The 14,648-nt window shown below is 40.7% G+C and overlaps 1 protein-coding gene across 1 annotated transcript in view; it reads left to right on the top strand.

Annotated features, from left to right (window-relative positions):
* Positions 1-10,672, top strand: part of MORC4 (MORC family CW-type zinc finger 4) — a 61,278-nt gene extending 50,606 nt beyond the window's left edge. The window contains 3 exon segments of the mRNA XM_018044262.1: positions 8,255-8,948; positions 9,239-9,522; positions 9,829-10,672. Of these exon segments, the coding sequence (XP_017899751.1) occupies positions 8,255-8,948; positions 9,239-9,522; positions 9,829-9,982 (1,132 nt within the window). The 3' untranslated portion in view covers positions 9,983-10,672.
* The last annotated feature ends 3,976 nt before the right edge of the window (positions 10,673-14,648 follow it).

The raw sequence follows: 14,648 nt of genomic DNA on the forward strand, positions 1-14,648 counted from the left end.
ATGGGGTTCTCAAGGCAAGAATACTGAAGTGGTTTGCCATTTCCTTCTCCAGTGGACCACATTCTGTCAGACCTCTCCACCATGACCCACCCATCTTGGGTTACCCCACGGGCATGGTTTAGTTTCATTGAGTTAGACAAGGCTGTGGTCCTAGTGTGATTAGATTGACTAGTTTTCTGTGAGTATGGTTTCAGTGTGTCTGCCCTCTGATGCCCTCTTGCAACACCTACCATCTTACTTGGGTTTCTCTTACCTTGGGCATGGGGTATCTCTTCACAGCTGCTCCAGCAAAGTGCAGCCGCTGTTCCTTACCTTGGATGAGGGGGTGTCTCCTCACTGCCACCCTTCCTGACCTTCAACATGGGATGGCTCCTCTAGGCCCTCCTGCGCCCAGGCAGCCACCTCTCCTTAGACATGGGGTTGATCCTCCTGGCCGCCGCCCCTGGCCTCGGGCGTGGGGTGGCTCCTCTCAGCCGCCGCCCCTGACCTCGGATGCGGGGTAGCTCCTCTCGGGTGCCATCTCTGCCCTAGTACGTGGGGTAGCTCCTCTCGGACGTCGCCTCTGACCTCAGACACAGGGTAGCTCCTCTCGGCTGCGCTTAGTGCGCCAGCCGGTCACAGTCGCCTGCGCTTAGTGCAGAGGTTCATCCCTGAAGGAGCAAGCTAAAAACCATCCCAGCACCCATTTGTAAAGAAAAGGTTTCACTCAGAGAGTGGGCCTCTGTCCCTGCTGTCAACCCTGCACAGTGGCACAAAGGTTCTGTTTAGGGAGAGAGGAAGGCCTGACAGATGAAGAACTCCTTAGTACTACCCAAAGGAACTGACTTCGGAACATATCATGGAGAATCCCATTCCTAAGGGCATTGTCAGACAATGGAAATCTTAGTGGGGAAAAATTAAGAACAATTTTATCATAGCTCCATGATACAAGTTACAACAAGCGAGATGACTGTGAAATCATAAGTTTGGTAATAGAGAGAAGGAAGCAAAAAGACATCCAAGCACTCCTGGGATCATAGTCAACCCTGTGGGTTAGGAAGGCTGTGCGTGAACAAGAGACTACACTCAATGAGGACACAAGGTGAACTTGCAAGCAGTTCCCAAGCCTCACACAGATCAAACAACAGAGCGGAAGTTTCACTGGTACTAGACACTTAAGCACAGCCTCTAAGCAAGCACTGACTGGCCCAGGGGCCACTCCTTTGAAGCCAGGCTCAAAAGTAAAATCACAGATATCCCTGTTAGTCTGGGAAACTGCACATGCTGAAGGCTGTGCCGCCTCAGAAACGATTGGAGAGGGAAAATCCAAGCTGCTACTACCTGGCTGAATGGGGGAGGAAACGTGAATTCTTTGATCTGTGATAGTAGCCTTCAAGCCACACATACATTCAGTGGTAAAGGGTAAAACTCTAACTGGCTAAGGGGGCATAATTATGCTGACTCAGGGTAACTTCTAGATTGTTAGGTAAAAGATAAAAATCAAGAAGAAATCTGAGCAAGAATATTAGAGGCTGTATATTACAGGGGAAACAGTTTTCATGGAGTCATTTCAGCCAAATCACTGGAAGGGAAAAAAAAAAAACAACAAACAATAGCAACAGCCATTCAGGGAGGTGGAAATTGCTTGCTATACTATATTATCTAAAATATCGATTGTCAACAAAAAAATTATGACACATGCAAAGAAAAAAAATGTGACCTGTACATGAGATGGGAGGGAAGCAGGTAATAGAAACTGCCCCTAAATAGATCCAGATGTTGAATTTAGCAAACAGAGACTTCAAAGCATCTATTATAAACATGTTCAAAGAACTAAAGGAGACCATGTTTCATCAACTGCAGAATATTAGTAAAAGGGACAGAAATTATGTTTAAAAAGAACCAAATGGAAATTCTTGAGGTAAAATGGACAAAAACTAATGTGAATATTTCACTAAAGGGACTTAACAGTACATTACAATTGGCAGGAGAATCAGCAAACTTGAAAATATACCAATGATAGATTTTATAGATTATGCTTTCTGGAGAACAGAGAGAAAAAAAAAATGAAGGAAAATGCCTCAGAGCCTCAGAGAAATGTAGAACACCATTAAGTGCACCAACATATACAAATTTGGAGAACATGAAAGAGAGGAGAGGGAAGAGAAGAGGTGGAAAAAATACTCAAAGAAATAATGGCTGACAACTTTCCAAGTTTGATGAGAAACATTAATTTACACATTTAAGAAGCTCAAGTAACTCAAAAGAGGATAAATGCAAAAAGATTTACAGCCATATAGTGAAAATATTGAAAGCCAAAGGCAAAGAGAATTATCTGGAAAACAGGAAGAGAAAAATATTTGTCATGTAAAAGAGAACCCCAATAACCCTGGCTTCTCATCAAAAACAGTGGAAACCAGGAGCAGTGGGATGGCATATTCATAGTACTTGAAGAAACACTTTTAACCAGAAGTCATAAATCCAATAAAACTATTTTTAGAAAATGAAGGTAAAATAAGTACATTCTTATAAAAATGAAAGCTGATGGAATTTGTTTCTAGAAAAACTGCCATATAAGAAATGCTAAAGAGAGTTCTTCAGCTTGGAAGCAAGTGACACCAAATAGTAATTCAAATTTGCAGGAAAAAACAGTACTGGCAATGATAACTATAATTTATTATAAAAAGATAATCAGTTCAGTTCAGTTGCTCAGTCATGTTTGACTCTTTGCAACCCCATGGACTGAGCATGCCAGGTCTCTCTGTCCATCACCAACTCCCAGAATTGACTCAAACTCATGTCCATTGAGTCAGTGATGCCATCCAACCATCTCATCCTCTGCCATCCCCTTCTCCTCCCATCTTCAATCTTTCCCAGCATCAGGGTCTTTTCAAATGAGTCAGTTCTTTGCATCAGGCGGCCAAATATTGGAGTTTCAGCATCAGTCCTTCCAATAAATATTCAGGACTGATTTCCTTTAGGATGGACTGGTTGGACCTCCTTGCAGTCCATGGGACTCTCAAGAGTCTTCTCCAACACCACAGTTCAAAAGCATCAATTCTTTGGTGCTCAGCTTTCTTTATAGTTCAACTCTCACATCCAAATACAGTGGCATGTTTCTTCCTCTTTCTGTTCTTAACTGATTAAAAGAATAATTGCATAAACAATATGTATATGTATATAATTTCATAGATATATATAATTTCATTGTTGGGATTATCTACAGATATAAAATATTTGCCAATAATAGCATAAAATAAGTGGGTGGGAGCAAAGCTGTATTGGAGTGAGGAAATAATACCAGATGGTAACTCACATCCATAGTAAGAAATTAAAATTTAAAATGGAAAGATAAGGTTAATTTAACAAACTATAAATATGTCCTTGCTCTACTTTCTTCTCTTAGCTTCCTCAAAAGACATAACATTATATAGAGTAATAATTATAGTAATGTATTATTAGATTTGTAAATGTTAAACTAGAAAATACCCACATAACATGAAAAGAGGAACAGTAAAGGAAGAAGGAAACCATGACATATATAGAGAGAGCAGAAAACCAAATAATGGACATCAATTCTAACATATGAATAATAACATTAAATGTGATAAGATTAAACAATCCAATCAAAAGCTGGAGATTATCCAATTGGATTTTTTTACATACACAAATATAATATCTATATATTTTATGTTCAGAGATACAAATATGTTGAAAGTTAAAAGATGAAAAGAGACATACCATATATACAGCAACTATAGAGAATAAGAGTGGCTGTACTAATATCAGACAAACTAATAGACTTTAAACAGAAAATGTTACCAGATATAAAGAGGGACATTTCATATTGATAAAGTCCATTAGGAAGATACAAAAATTATACCCATATACGGACCTAACAACAGAGCCCAAAAAATGCACGAAGCAAAAGTAGACAGAACTGAAGGGAGAAATAGGCAGTTTAACAGTAACAGTTGGAAACTTCAGTATCCCACTTTCAATAATGGGTAAAAGATCAAAATAGAAGGGTTGAAGAATGCTATAAGCCAATTGGACCTGACAGATACATGCAGAACAATTCACCCCCAAACAGCATAGTAAATATTATTCTCAAGTGCCCATGGAATATTCTGCAGAATAGACCAGATGTTAGACCATAAAACAAGCCTCAACAAATTTAAAAGGGTTGACATCATATAAAGGATATTCTGCAACCATAGCAATTAAATTAGAAATCAGCAACAGAAGGAAATTTGGGAAATTCACAAATATGTAGAAATTAAATACCATGCTCCAAAATTTTAAAAATGAGTAAAAGAAGAAGTCACAAGGAAAATTAGAAAATACCTTAAGATGAAAATGAAATATACAAAAAATTACACCTTGAAGCTGAAGAAGTATTCAGAGGGGAAATTATATCTGTAAATGCTTATATTAAAATTGAAGAAGTATCTCAAATTGTTAACCTAAACTTCCATCCTAAGAAACTAAAGATATGAGAGCAAGCTAACCCCAAATCAAGCAGAAAGAAGGAAATATCAGAATGAAAATGAAATGGAGAATAGAAAAACAATAGAAAAATCAGTGAAACCAAAGATTGGCTCTTTGAAAAGAACAGCAAAAATTAAGAAAAAAATTTAATAAAGCAATTCCATTTATAGTTCAGTTCAGTCACTCAGTCATGTCCGACTTTTTGCGACCCCATGGACTGCAGCATGCCAGGCTTCCCTGTCCATCACCAACTCCCAGAGCTTACTCAAGCTCATATCCATCGAGTTGGTGATACCATTCAACCATCTCATCCTCTGTCGGCCCCTTCTCCTGCCTTCGATCTCTCCCAGCAGGAGGAGAAGTTTTATACTAGCTTCATTTATAGTAGCTTCAAAAATAGAGGATTAACAAATTTAACGGAAGTACAAGCTAGACTTGTACACTGAAAACTACAAAATATTGTTAAATGAGAATTCAGTTCAGTCGCTCAGTTGTGTCCGACTCTTTGCGACCCCATGGACTGCAGCATGCCAGGCCTCCCTGTCCATCATCAGCTCCCGGAGCTCACTCAGATTCATGTCCATCGAGTCAGTGAACATCAGTTCTTCCAGTGAATATTCAGGACTGATTTCCTTCAGGATGGAATGGTTTAATCTCCTTGCAGTCCAAGGGACTCTTAAGAGTCTTCTCCAACACCACTGTTCAAAAGCATCAATTCGTTGCTCAGCTTTTTTTATAGTCCAACTCTCACATTCATACATGACTACTGGAAAAACCATAGCCTTGACTAGATGGACCTTTGTTGGCAAAGTAATGTCTCTGCTTTTTAATATGCTGTCTAGGTGGTCATAACTTTTCTTCCAAGGAGTAAGCATCTTTTACATGAGAATAAGAAAGCCTAAAATGAAAACGAATTTCATATTTGTGGGTCAGCAGACTTAGTGTTGTTAAGATAGCAGTACTCCCCAAACTGAGCTACAGATTCAGTGCAGTCCCTATCAAAACATCAGCTGGCTTCTCTGCAGGCAACCAATGGAGAAATATGACAGAAAGAAAAAAAATGAGAAGAAACTATGTAGTTGGAAAATATTCCCTGGTGTGTAAACCCTGAATTAATCTTTACTAAACCAGTGAATTCAGATCTAGAATAAGAGTTGATTCCTAGTGGGAAGAATCAGAAGTATTTACAGAGCCAATAAGTAAAACCCATTCACTGTCTCTCATTAACATCATAGTTCCTTTTGGATTGCCTCTTATTTGCAAAGTTTTATTCCCTCATCCCCATGTAGCACAGGTAGTTAAGCTACCTTCTGTTAAGGAGTTTATACTTTAGTGGGAAACCTGCAATACACATACACAGTAGAAAGCAATATATATTTATTGTATTGTATTATATTTATTATACTGAGAGTGCTAAAGTGCTATGGGAATTCAAAAGTGGCATTTGAATTGTCTTGTTTTGAGAAGTGTGTTCCAATCAAAAGAAGCAGTCTGAGAAATCGTGGGGCATTCTGTTTGGCTGGTGTCTTTGAAGGGAAGTAGTAAGAGAGAAAGCTAGGGCCAAATTAAGTCCCAGTTCTGTCACTTACTAGCTACATGACTTTCAGAAAGTTATTTAACCTCTCTAGGCCTGAGCATTGTCTTTTTAAAATGAAGATAAAAGTATCTCCTCATACACATTGACTCACCAAACTGGCACATAGTAAGTGCTCAGTAAATGTTCCCTGTGTTTTGGAATGGAAAAGCTTGAATACCAAGCCAAGATATTTGAACTTTATGTTGTGGGGAATTATACCTAGAGATTGCAATTAGGGAGGTGACATGATTGGAGCAATGCCTTTGGAAGATTAACTTGGCAGTGGGTGATCTGGAGGTGTGACAAGGGGAGACTGGAAAAGCCATTGCAATAGCGCAGGAACGGTAATGAGAGCTTGAACTTGAGTATTGATAGTGGTAGAACCATATAAAATTACTGAGAGTTTGTTGATGTCGTAACACAAATAGGAAACTTAGTAGAGGGAACAGGTTTGAAGGTGAAAGAGAGAGGTCAGTTTTATACATACTGAATGAGATACCAGTGGGACCTCCAGGAAAAAAAAAAATGTGTAACAGGCAGTCAGAAATTCAGTACTGGAGATTCTGGGCTGGGAACACCACTTGGAAGTTATCTTCCAGAAGTTAGAGCCAAAAGATTGTATGAGATTACCAAAGAAAAGTGTAGGGAGAAAAGAGGATAACTAAAGACAGAACTTTTGAAGTAGGAAAATGAAAAGAATACTTTGATGTTAATTGCCTTTTGTAAAACTTTGTGGTTGCTATCTGGTATCATATATGCTTCCATCATACCTGCAAGCTTCTTGTTCTATCATCCTCAGTGCTGCAGCTAAATGGACCATCTACAGTGGCCCTACACATGTTTAAAGATGAATGCATTTGTTCTTACATAGTCCCTAAGGCCTTTTGTTTTCCCCTTAAGGCTGATACAACAAGATCTTATTAAGATGACTGTAGCCCACCAGGCTCTTATGTCCATGAAATTCTCCAGTCAAGAATACTGAAATGTGTAGCCATTCCTTTCTCCAGGGGATCTTCCCAACCCAGGGATTGAATTTGGGTCTCCTGCACTGCAGGTGGATTCTTTACCATCTGAGCCACCAGGGAAGCCCTCTTGAGATGACAGACCAGTTTTATTTCTGGGCAAACACAAGTTTTGAAGAACGTTTAGGGCATTCTAAGAAGCTAAGGTTTGAGATGTTTTACAGATGTTCTCTGAAATTGGCAGAGAAACACGGGCAGCCTTGAGCTATGGTGGCCAATAACATGCCTGGTTCTTTCTCATTGAAAACTTAAAAGTTAATTTTTACCTTGAAATTTCTTGATTTTTCTGGAGAGAGAGAAGGATAGTTATCCCGTCCTCCTGCTTGATATAAAATTGCCTATAGGTTTTGGTGGCATCTGTTTTTCTTGTTGTTGTTATTAGTTCCTTCAACCATTATTGTATATGGCAGCCAGAAATGGAAGGTGATTTGAGTCACTATCCTAAACTTCCCTGAAGAATTGAGGGAGTGCCTGTTTGCCTGGACAGAGGGGAATTCTTTAGCCCTAAGTGGGGAATGACTTGAACTAGCTGATTCGGTTTCTTTGTTTCTGACTAGGGCCCTGTATTTTAATTAACTTTTACAAGTGGATGATGGGCAATAGCCACAATCCAGTTGGCTGGCAAAGGCACTGTGTGGTGTCCCATTGCAATATAAAAGTGTTAATAAGTCTTTGATACTGTAAGGTTTTTGTGACACTTTAAAATTAATGAGCTGGCTCGGTCTCCTCCACTGACTCCACGAGGCTTTTTATGACCTTTTCTCCATTCTCTTGTTAGGGGATTTTGCATGTGTACTTTTTTGTTTTTCTTCCTTCATTCGCCTTTCGGAAACTTCTAAGTCAGGCTAGTTTCAATCCTATTTTCAGAAATTTTACCAAGGTCAGCCTAGTCCTGCTATATTCAGATGCTGACTTTCTTCATACCTCTCAATTTCTCCGCTCTCTTAAGACAGACACATCACTATCTCAGCAAATTGCATGAGTGAAGGAGTTGGGGTTTGGGGGTAAAAATGTATTGCTAAAATGAAATGATCTGTGAATAACAGCTAGAGTCGGTTGTAATATAGGAAATTTGAAGATGAATATCTGTGTCCATAGGATAAGATATATCATATCCTCCATAGAATAAGAATATACTTAGCTTCTTTGTGATGGCTTAAAATTGAATTTCCTCTTCTTCTTGCAGTAAGTACAAATGGATCCTAGGTGAGGAACCTGTGGAGAAACGAAGAAGGCTCCAGAATGAGATGACAACACCTCCTCTAGATTATTCCATGCCTGGCCCTTACAGGAGAGTGGAGGCAGCAGTTGCCAACCCAGAAGGGGAGAACAGCCGTGAGAAGACCAGCTCTGAGAGAAGCACACCACCGTACCTTTCCCCAGAGTACCCAGAAGCAATCAAGAGTACCAGTCAGAGTAGGGAGGCCTCAGTTCTGTATTCAGGGGCCCAGGACCAACACCAGGGTTCCTTGCTCCCTGAAGAGTTAGAAGATCAAATGCCCCGATTGGTGGCAGAAGATTCTAACAGAGGCAACACACATGTAAACAAGGAAGAAGTGAGCAAGGGACCTTTTGTAGCTGTTGTCGGTGTTGCAAAAGGTATTAGAGATTCAGGAGCTCCCATTCAGCTGATCCCTTTTAACAGAGAGGAGCTTGCTGAGAGAAGAAAAGCAGCTGAATCCTTGAATCCGGTGCCTTATTCTTCTGTGGCCTCTGCTCCAGCTCCTGCTGCAGCTATTGCAGAGAAAGGAAGAGGCTACGAGGAGAGCAGCGGTCGTAATATACCAAAGATGAAGAACCAAAGAGAGCTAGAAGAACTGAAGAGAACTGCAGAAAAATTGGAACGTGTTTTGGCGGAAAGGAATATGTTCCAGCAAAAGGTTAGGGTAACATCTTACTACTGGGAATGAGAGGCTATTGTAACCAAGGGACCAGAGAGAGAACTGATGATCTCATGTGTAAACAGTAAGCCATTGAATGATTCTGTGGTACATCTCAGATCAAGTGAACCCTAATGGGCTTCCCTCCCATATTTGGGATTTGAAAAGGTCCATAAACAGAAGAATATGTTTAGGGGAATCACAGGGTGAATACGTTCAGGAAACCTGGGGGCACTCTTTAGCTTTCAGTGAAATGTGGGGTCATTGAATTTCTGTTTCTTGGACTGCAGGTGGAGGAGCTGGAACAGGAGAGGAATCATTGGCATTCCAAATTCAAGAAAGTCCAACATGAATTGGTAACCTATAGTACCCAGGAGACGGAAGGCTTGTATTGGAGCAAGAAACACATGGGCTATCGCCAAGCTGAATTCCAGATTCTGAAAGCTGAGCTGGAAAGAACCAAAGAGGAGAAACAGGAACTAAAAGAGAAACTGAAGGAGACAGAGATACACCTGGAAGTGCTGCAGAAGGCTCAGGTCTCCTACCGGACCCCAGAGGGAGATGACCTAGAAAGGTTAATTACTAGGGTTTAGTTATCAGCTTGTGAGTGCTAATGGGAAGCCTCCCGTAGGACCCCCGGTTACTGATCATAGATAAGAGAAGAAGCCTTAATTAATTCCTAGGCCACCAAGGATTGAGCAGTCACTTAGAGAGCTGCAGCCAATCTCCCAGTGCTTGGTGGCATTGTGCTTTCTTCTTTCTTTCTAGCTAATGGAAACGTAATTGTTGAGAAATGTAGGCCCATTTTGAAGGAGCTTCATTTTGTTCTGTTGGCTAATGACCTCATGTCATCTCTTCTGTCCCTCACTCCATCATACAGGGCTTTGGCAAAGCTTACGCGGCTGCGTATCCACGTCAGCTATCTCCTTACTTCTGTCCTCCCTCACTTGGAGCTTCGTGAGATCGGGTTTGACTCAGAACAAGTGGATGGGATCCTGTATACAGTGCTGGAGGCAAATCACATACTGGATTGAGCACCAGATACTCTGTATCCCCTTCTCTACCCCCTCCTTTCCTCCCTCCCTCTCTCGCTTGCTGTCTCTCTCTCTCTCATCCTTATGCCTCACAAGGAGAATCTTTGAGTAATCCTGGCTCTTAATAAGCCTGCTTTTTGCACAGTCTTGGTGTAGAAAAAGAGGCTTAATAGACTTCAAGAGTTCCAGGAACAGAAAAGCAGTCATCACCAAACCACGTGACCAGAAAGCTTTAATGACTCAGATACTTGGCCTATTTCATATTCTTTCTGATATGATTTGTATTCATTTAACTTAAATCAGTCAGCAAATATTGGGTCCAATGTACCAGGTGTTTGAGGATGAGTGAAGAAGTATAACTCATAGTTTCAGCCTTCAAGGACCTAACATTCTAGTTGGAAACACAAAACCCACACCAAGTTAACAGACTTGTACAAATGAGTGGAACAAACATGATAGAGAAGTTCTGGAGAAGGAAGGGCAAGGAAGGCATCATATCGGAAATGGGGCCTTAGTAAGTTCTGCTGAAAGAATAGGCATGACAGCATTGTTAACAATGGCTGTGCTTTACATGGTAGGACTGTGGTTGACACTTGTTTCTTTTTCCTGTCTTCCTACCTTTTTCAAATTTTCTACTATAAACCTGTTATTCTTCTTAAGTTGGAAAAAATAAATCATTTTTTAAATGAATAGGCTTGGATTTAGATATCAAGTGAGAGACTGTGTGAAAATATAAGGTAATTTTTATAATTTATGTTGTATTTAGTATTACCTCTGGAAAAATAACATGAAAGAAAGCATGGAAAAAGCTGGAATGTAAAAAATGTGACTTGTAGGAGTGATGGGTTAATATAAGGGAAATAAGGTTAAATCCCTTGTGGCTCAGCTGGTAAAGAATCTGTCTGCAATGTGGGGAGACCGGGGTTCGACCCCTGGGTTGGACAGATCCCCTGGAGAAGGGAAAGGCTACCTACTCCAGTATTCTGGCCTGGAGAATTCCACAGACTATATAGTCCATGAGGTTGCAAAGAGTCAGACATTACTGAGTAACTTTCAAGGTTAAATCATGACCCATCTACCCACCCTCCTCTGTGGCGTTTGCATTTTAATAAGGAATTCTTGAAAAGGAAATCTTCAAGGCTCCAATTTTTAAAACGCATATCACCACGACTGTGGGCTCTAAGGTTAAGTGGGGAGGTATTTTAGAACAGTGACGTCTATTTGATATGCCTCGGAATACACCTCCTACCTACTCTTCAGGGTACTGCTGAGTGAAGGATAGATCTCATATTATCAGAAATAGTGAAACATACTCCTGTAAAGTAGACATTTTATTTATTCTTTTCTTTATTGTATTGGTATAGTGCATACTCTCCAAAGAGTTAAAGGTAGTCTTCAAAAGACATTGACCAATGAACACGTAAAAATATACAAACAGTGAAAAATAGGAAATAATGAAGAAATTATAGAGAGGTGGGATCAAGCAGTTGCAAAGGATTAGCTAGTCCTGAAGGAGGTTTTGGATGTTCATTTTATTTCTCCTCTGCAGTTACTTCACAACACTCTCCCAAACTTATTTTAACTTTTTTGAAATTCAGGAGAGCCATCATAGATACTTGTGGGACTGCAAGGAAGTAAGAGGAGGCTAGAGGTGCACTTCACCCATAGAATGGGTGCTTAATGATAGCCCTGCCCTCTTCCCTTACCTCACTGCTGCTTTTGCTACCAAATGATGAATTCTTATGTCAGACTATGATATGAAAGGCCCCGGTTGTCTAATGTACTGAGGGAAGGCAGGTGGTACTTTGAGCCACTCTCTCAGGTATACTTGCTCTTCAGATGAGGGCTGTGAAACAGTGGGACTTTGCACAGAGAGGGACAATATGAGGGGAGAGTGGTATAGGGGAAGATTCAGAGCATTGAAGATTCAACCTGAGAGAGAATGTGGCGTGCATGCGTGTAGGGTGGGGTGGGGTGGGGCGGGGGGCGGGGTCAGCAGTGGGGCAGAATATGAAAGAGTACAGGCAGTTGGGCTTTAGAATGAAAAGGGTGGAAACATTCAGCTCTACTTGTGCTTACTCTCAGACCGTCTGCTAATCTGTGGTCTCAACCCCAAACTGCTCCTTCCAACAACAGTTAGCTCTGTGAGTTCAGTCTCTACAATACTAGAACTACCCCTCTGTTGCCCGTTTACAATGAAACCATACCAGCACGAAGTCCCTTTAACCAAAGTTAAATGAGGCAGTGGAGATCTTGAACAGTGTCACCCAGCCTTATCAGAGATTATGATGTACTGTGGAGGCAAAAAAAAAAAAAATTGTTTGCCTTCTCCTAGCTATCCTGTCAGGTTAATATAATTCTTACAAAAATCTCTCACATTTGCCCTTTAATTTTTCATTTCCACAGTCAACAATTAGGTCCTTACTACCTCATGCCTTCCTAACTGAACTAGATTCATATCTGGCCTCCCTGTCACTAAATTGCTTTTAATGCCCTCATCGAGTTAGGCCTCTGCTCAACAACTTGTTCTAGTGAGTGCTTTCAGTTGTGCACTGAGTGCAATGCAAATTCCCTTCTGACTTCAACCAAGCTCAGTAGATTCTTCTCACATTCCAAACAGAAACCATGTTCCATCCAAGCTGAACTCTTTCAGTTTCTGAACCTGCCTTGAGATTTTTCTTCTGTTCCATCTTTGCCATTCTATTCCTTTTGCCTGGATTATTTTCCTTCATCATCTTTCTTTTGGCTCTAATATCACCTTCTTTCCTGGAAATTCCTCTGATTAACCTAGCCAGATAAGAATTTCCTTTGAACATAGAAGTTTGTTGTCACTTAGGCTCTTATCACAAGTGACCTTGTCCTAGGTTTCCCATTAGAAAGCTCCACATTTAATAAAGTCAACTGCCTACTTGACATTTGCACTTCCAGGTCTCACAGACATTTCAAATAAAACTGTTAAACAGTGACACACACACTCTGGGACTGTTCCTTCCCCCAATTTTACTCATTTTAGAAAATAGCACCTCCACCCACTCAGTTGCTTAAGCTAGAAACCTGGAAGTTATTCTTAAGTTTCCTCCTTTAGTCCTATACATCCAGTCTGTCAGAAAGTCTGTCAATTCTGTCTTCAAAGTATATCTTGACTCCACTCATATTTACTACATCTGCTCAGTCCAAACTACTATCGTCTTCCATGTGCTGTTCTGCTTAGTCACTTCAGTCCTGTCCGCCTCTCTGCAATCCTATGGACTATAGCCCACCAGGCTCCTCTGTCCATGACATCCTCTAAGCAAGTGGGTTGCCATGCCCTCCTCCAGGGGATCTTCCCGACCCAGGGATCGAACCCATGTCTCTTAACGTCTCTTGCATTAGCGGGCAGGTTCCTTACCACTAGCGCCTGCAGCTCCTAACTGGTTCCTTGCTTCCATTTTTGTTCCCACAATTGTCTTACACTGCAACCAGAGTGATTAAAAAAAAAATACAAGTCAGAATACATGGCTCCCTGTTTAAATCCCTTCCTCATTGCACTTAGAATAAAATTCTCACTCCTTACAATGTCCTATGAAGACCCCTGCCTGCTGCTTCTACTTAGTGTCTTCCAACTCTTCATCCATCCTATCTCACTTTTCCTCTTGCTCACGGTGGTCTTCCCCCAGAAATAGTTCAGGCTCTTGCTTCAGTAGAGCCTTTCCCCAGACTATTTCCTCTCTGAATGCTCATATCTCCAGTCTTGGCATGGCTGACTATTTCTCATCCTTCAGGCCTTTATGTAAATGTCAGCTTTCTCAGACAGGCTTTCCCCTGCAGCCATTTTTCTCTGTCTACCCAATTCTGCCATGTGTCTGGTTTTGTTTAATCCATAACACTTCTCACAATTTGCTGTTATAGATTTGGCTGTTTGATTTCTTTATTTAACATATTTATTGGATACCTACTACCCAATAATGCGTGATGTGTGATTTACAGTGGAGAACACAACACAGTTTCTGTCTGAAGTGAAGTGATGTCACTCAGTCATGTCCGACTCTTCGCGACCCCATGGGCTATAGCCTACAAGACTCCTCTCTCCATGGTATTTTCCAGGCAAGAGTACTGGAGTGGGTTGCCATTTCCTTCTCCAGTTTCTGTCTGCCTCTCACTAATAAATTCCATGAGGGGAGGGACCATGCCTGTTTTTGCCAATGGTACCTGGTATAGAGTAGATAACCAATAGTTGTTCATGAATGAGTTAATGATGGAATGTGCGTTTTGCTCCTATCTCCATCTCCTTCAAGAACCTGAAACAGTGCCTCGTTTATAGGAGGGGGTTGAAAAATGCAATATGGGTGAGGTAGATAATCCTGGGCCTTAAACTCTGAAAATGAAAGACTAAGTAATTTCTGCAGGTTATGGGAGGCAAACACTGTGAGCTGGAGTGGCTTAGTATTTCTCCTTAGCTGATCTTAGAATAATTAGAAAGGTTACCAGGAGAAAGGGAATACGGGTGTTCTTTATAACAAGTATTTGAATATTATCACAAGGAGGCTCCCTAGATTTCAATTTTAAAATACTAAGAATTATAGAATATAATCACAAGAAGTTTATAGAGACCAGATCTTGAGAATGAGAACTCAAAAGGAAAAAAAAAAAATTCTGAGGAATTTTCTCACTTTTTCCAAGAGCAGTG

Source organism: Capra hircus (assembly GCF_001704415.2).
Source record: "Capra hircus breed San Clemente chromosome X unlocalized genomic scaffold, ASM170441v1, whole genome shotgun sequence".
NCBI lineage: Eukaryota > Metazoa > Chordata > Mammalia > Artiodactyla > Bovidae > Capra > Capra hircus.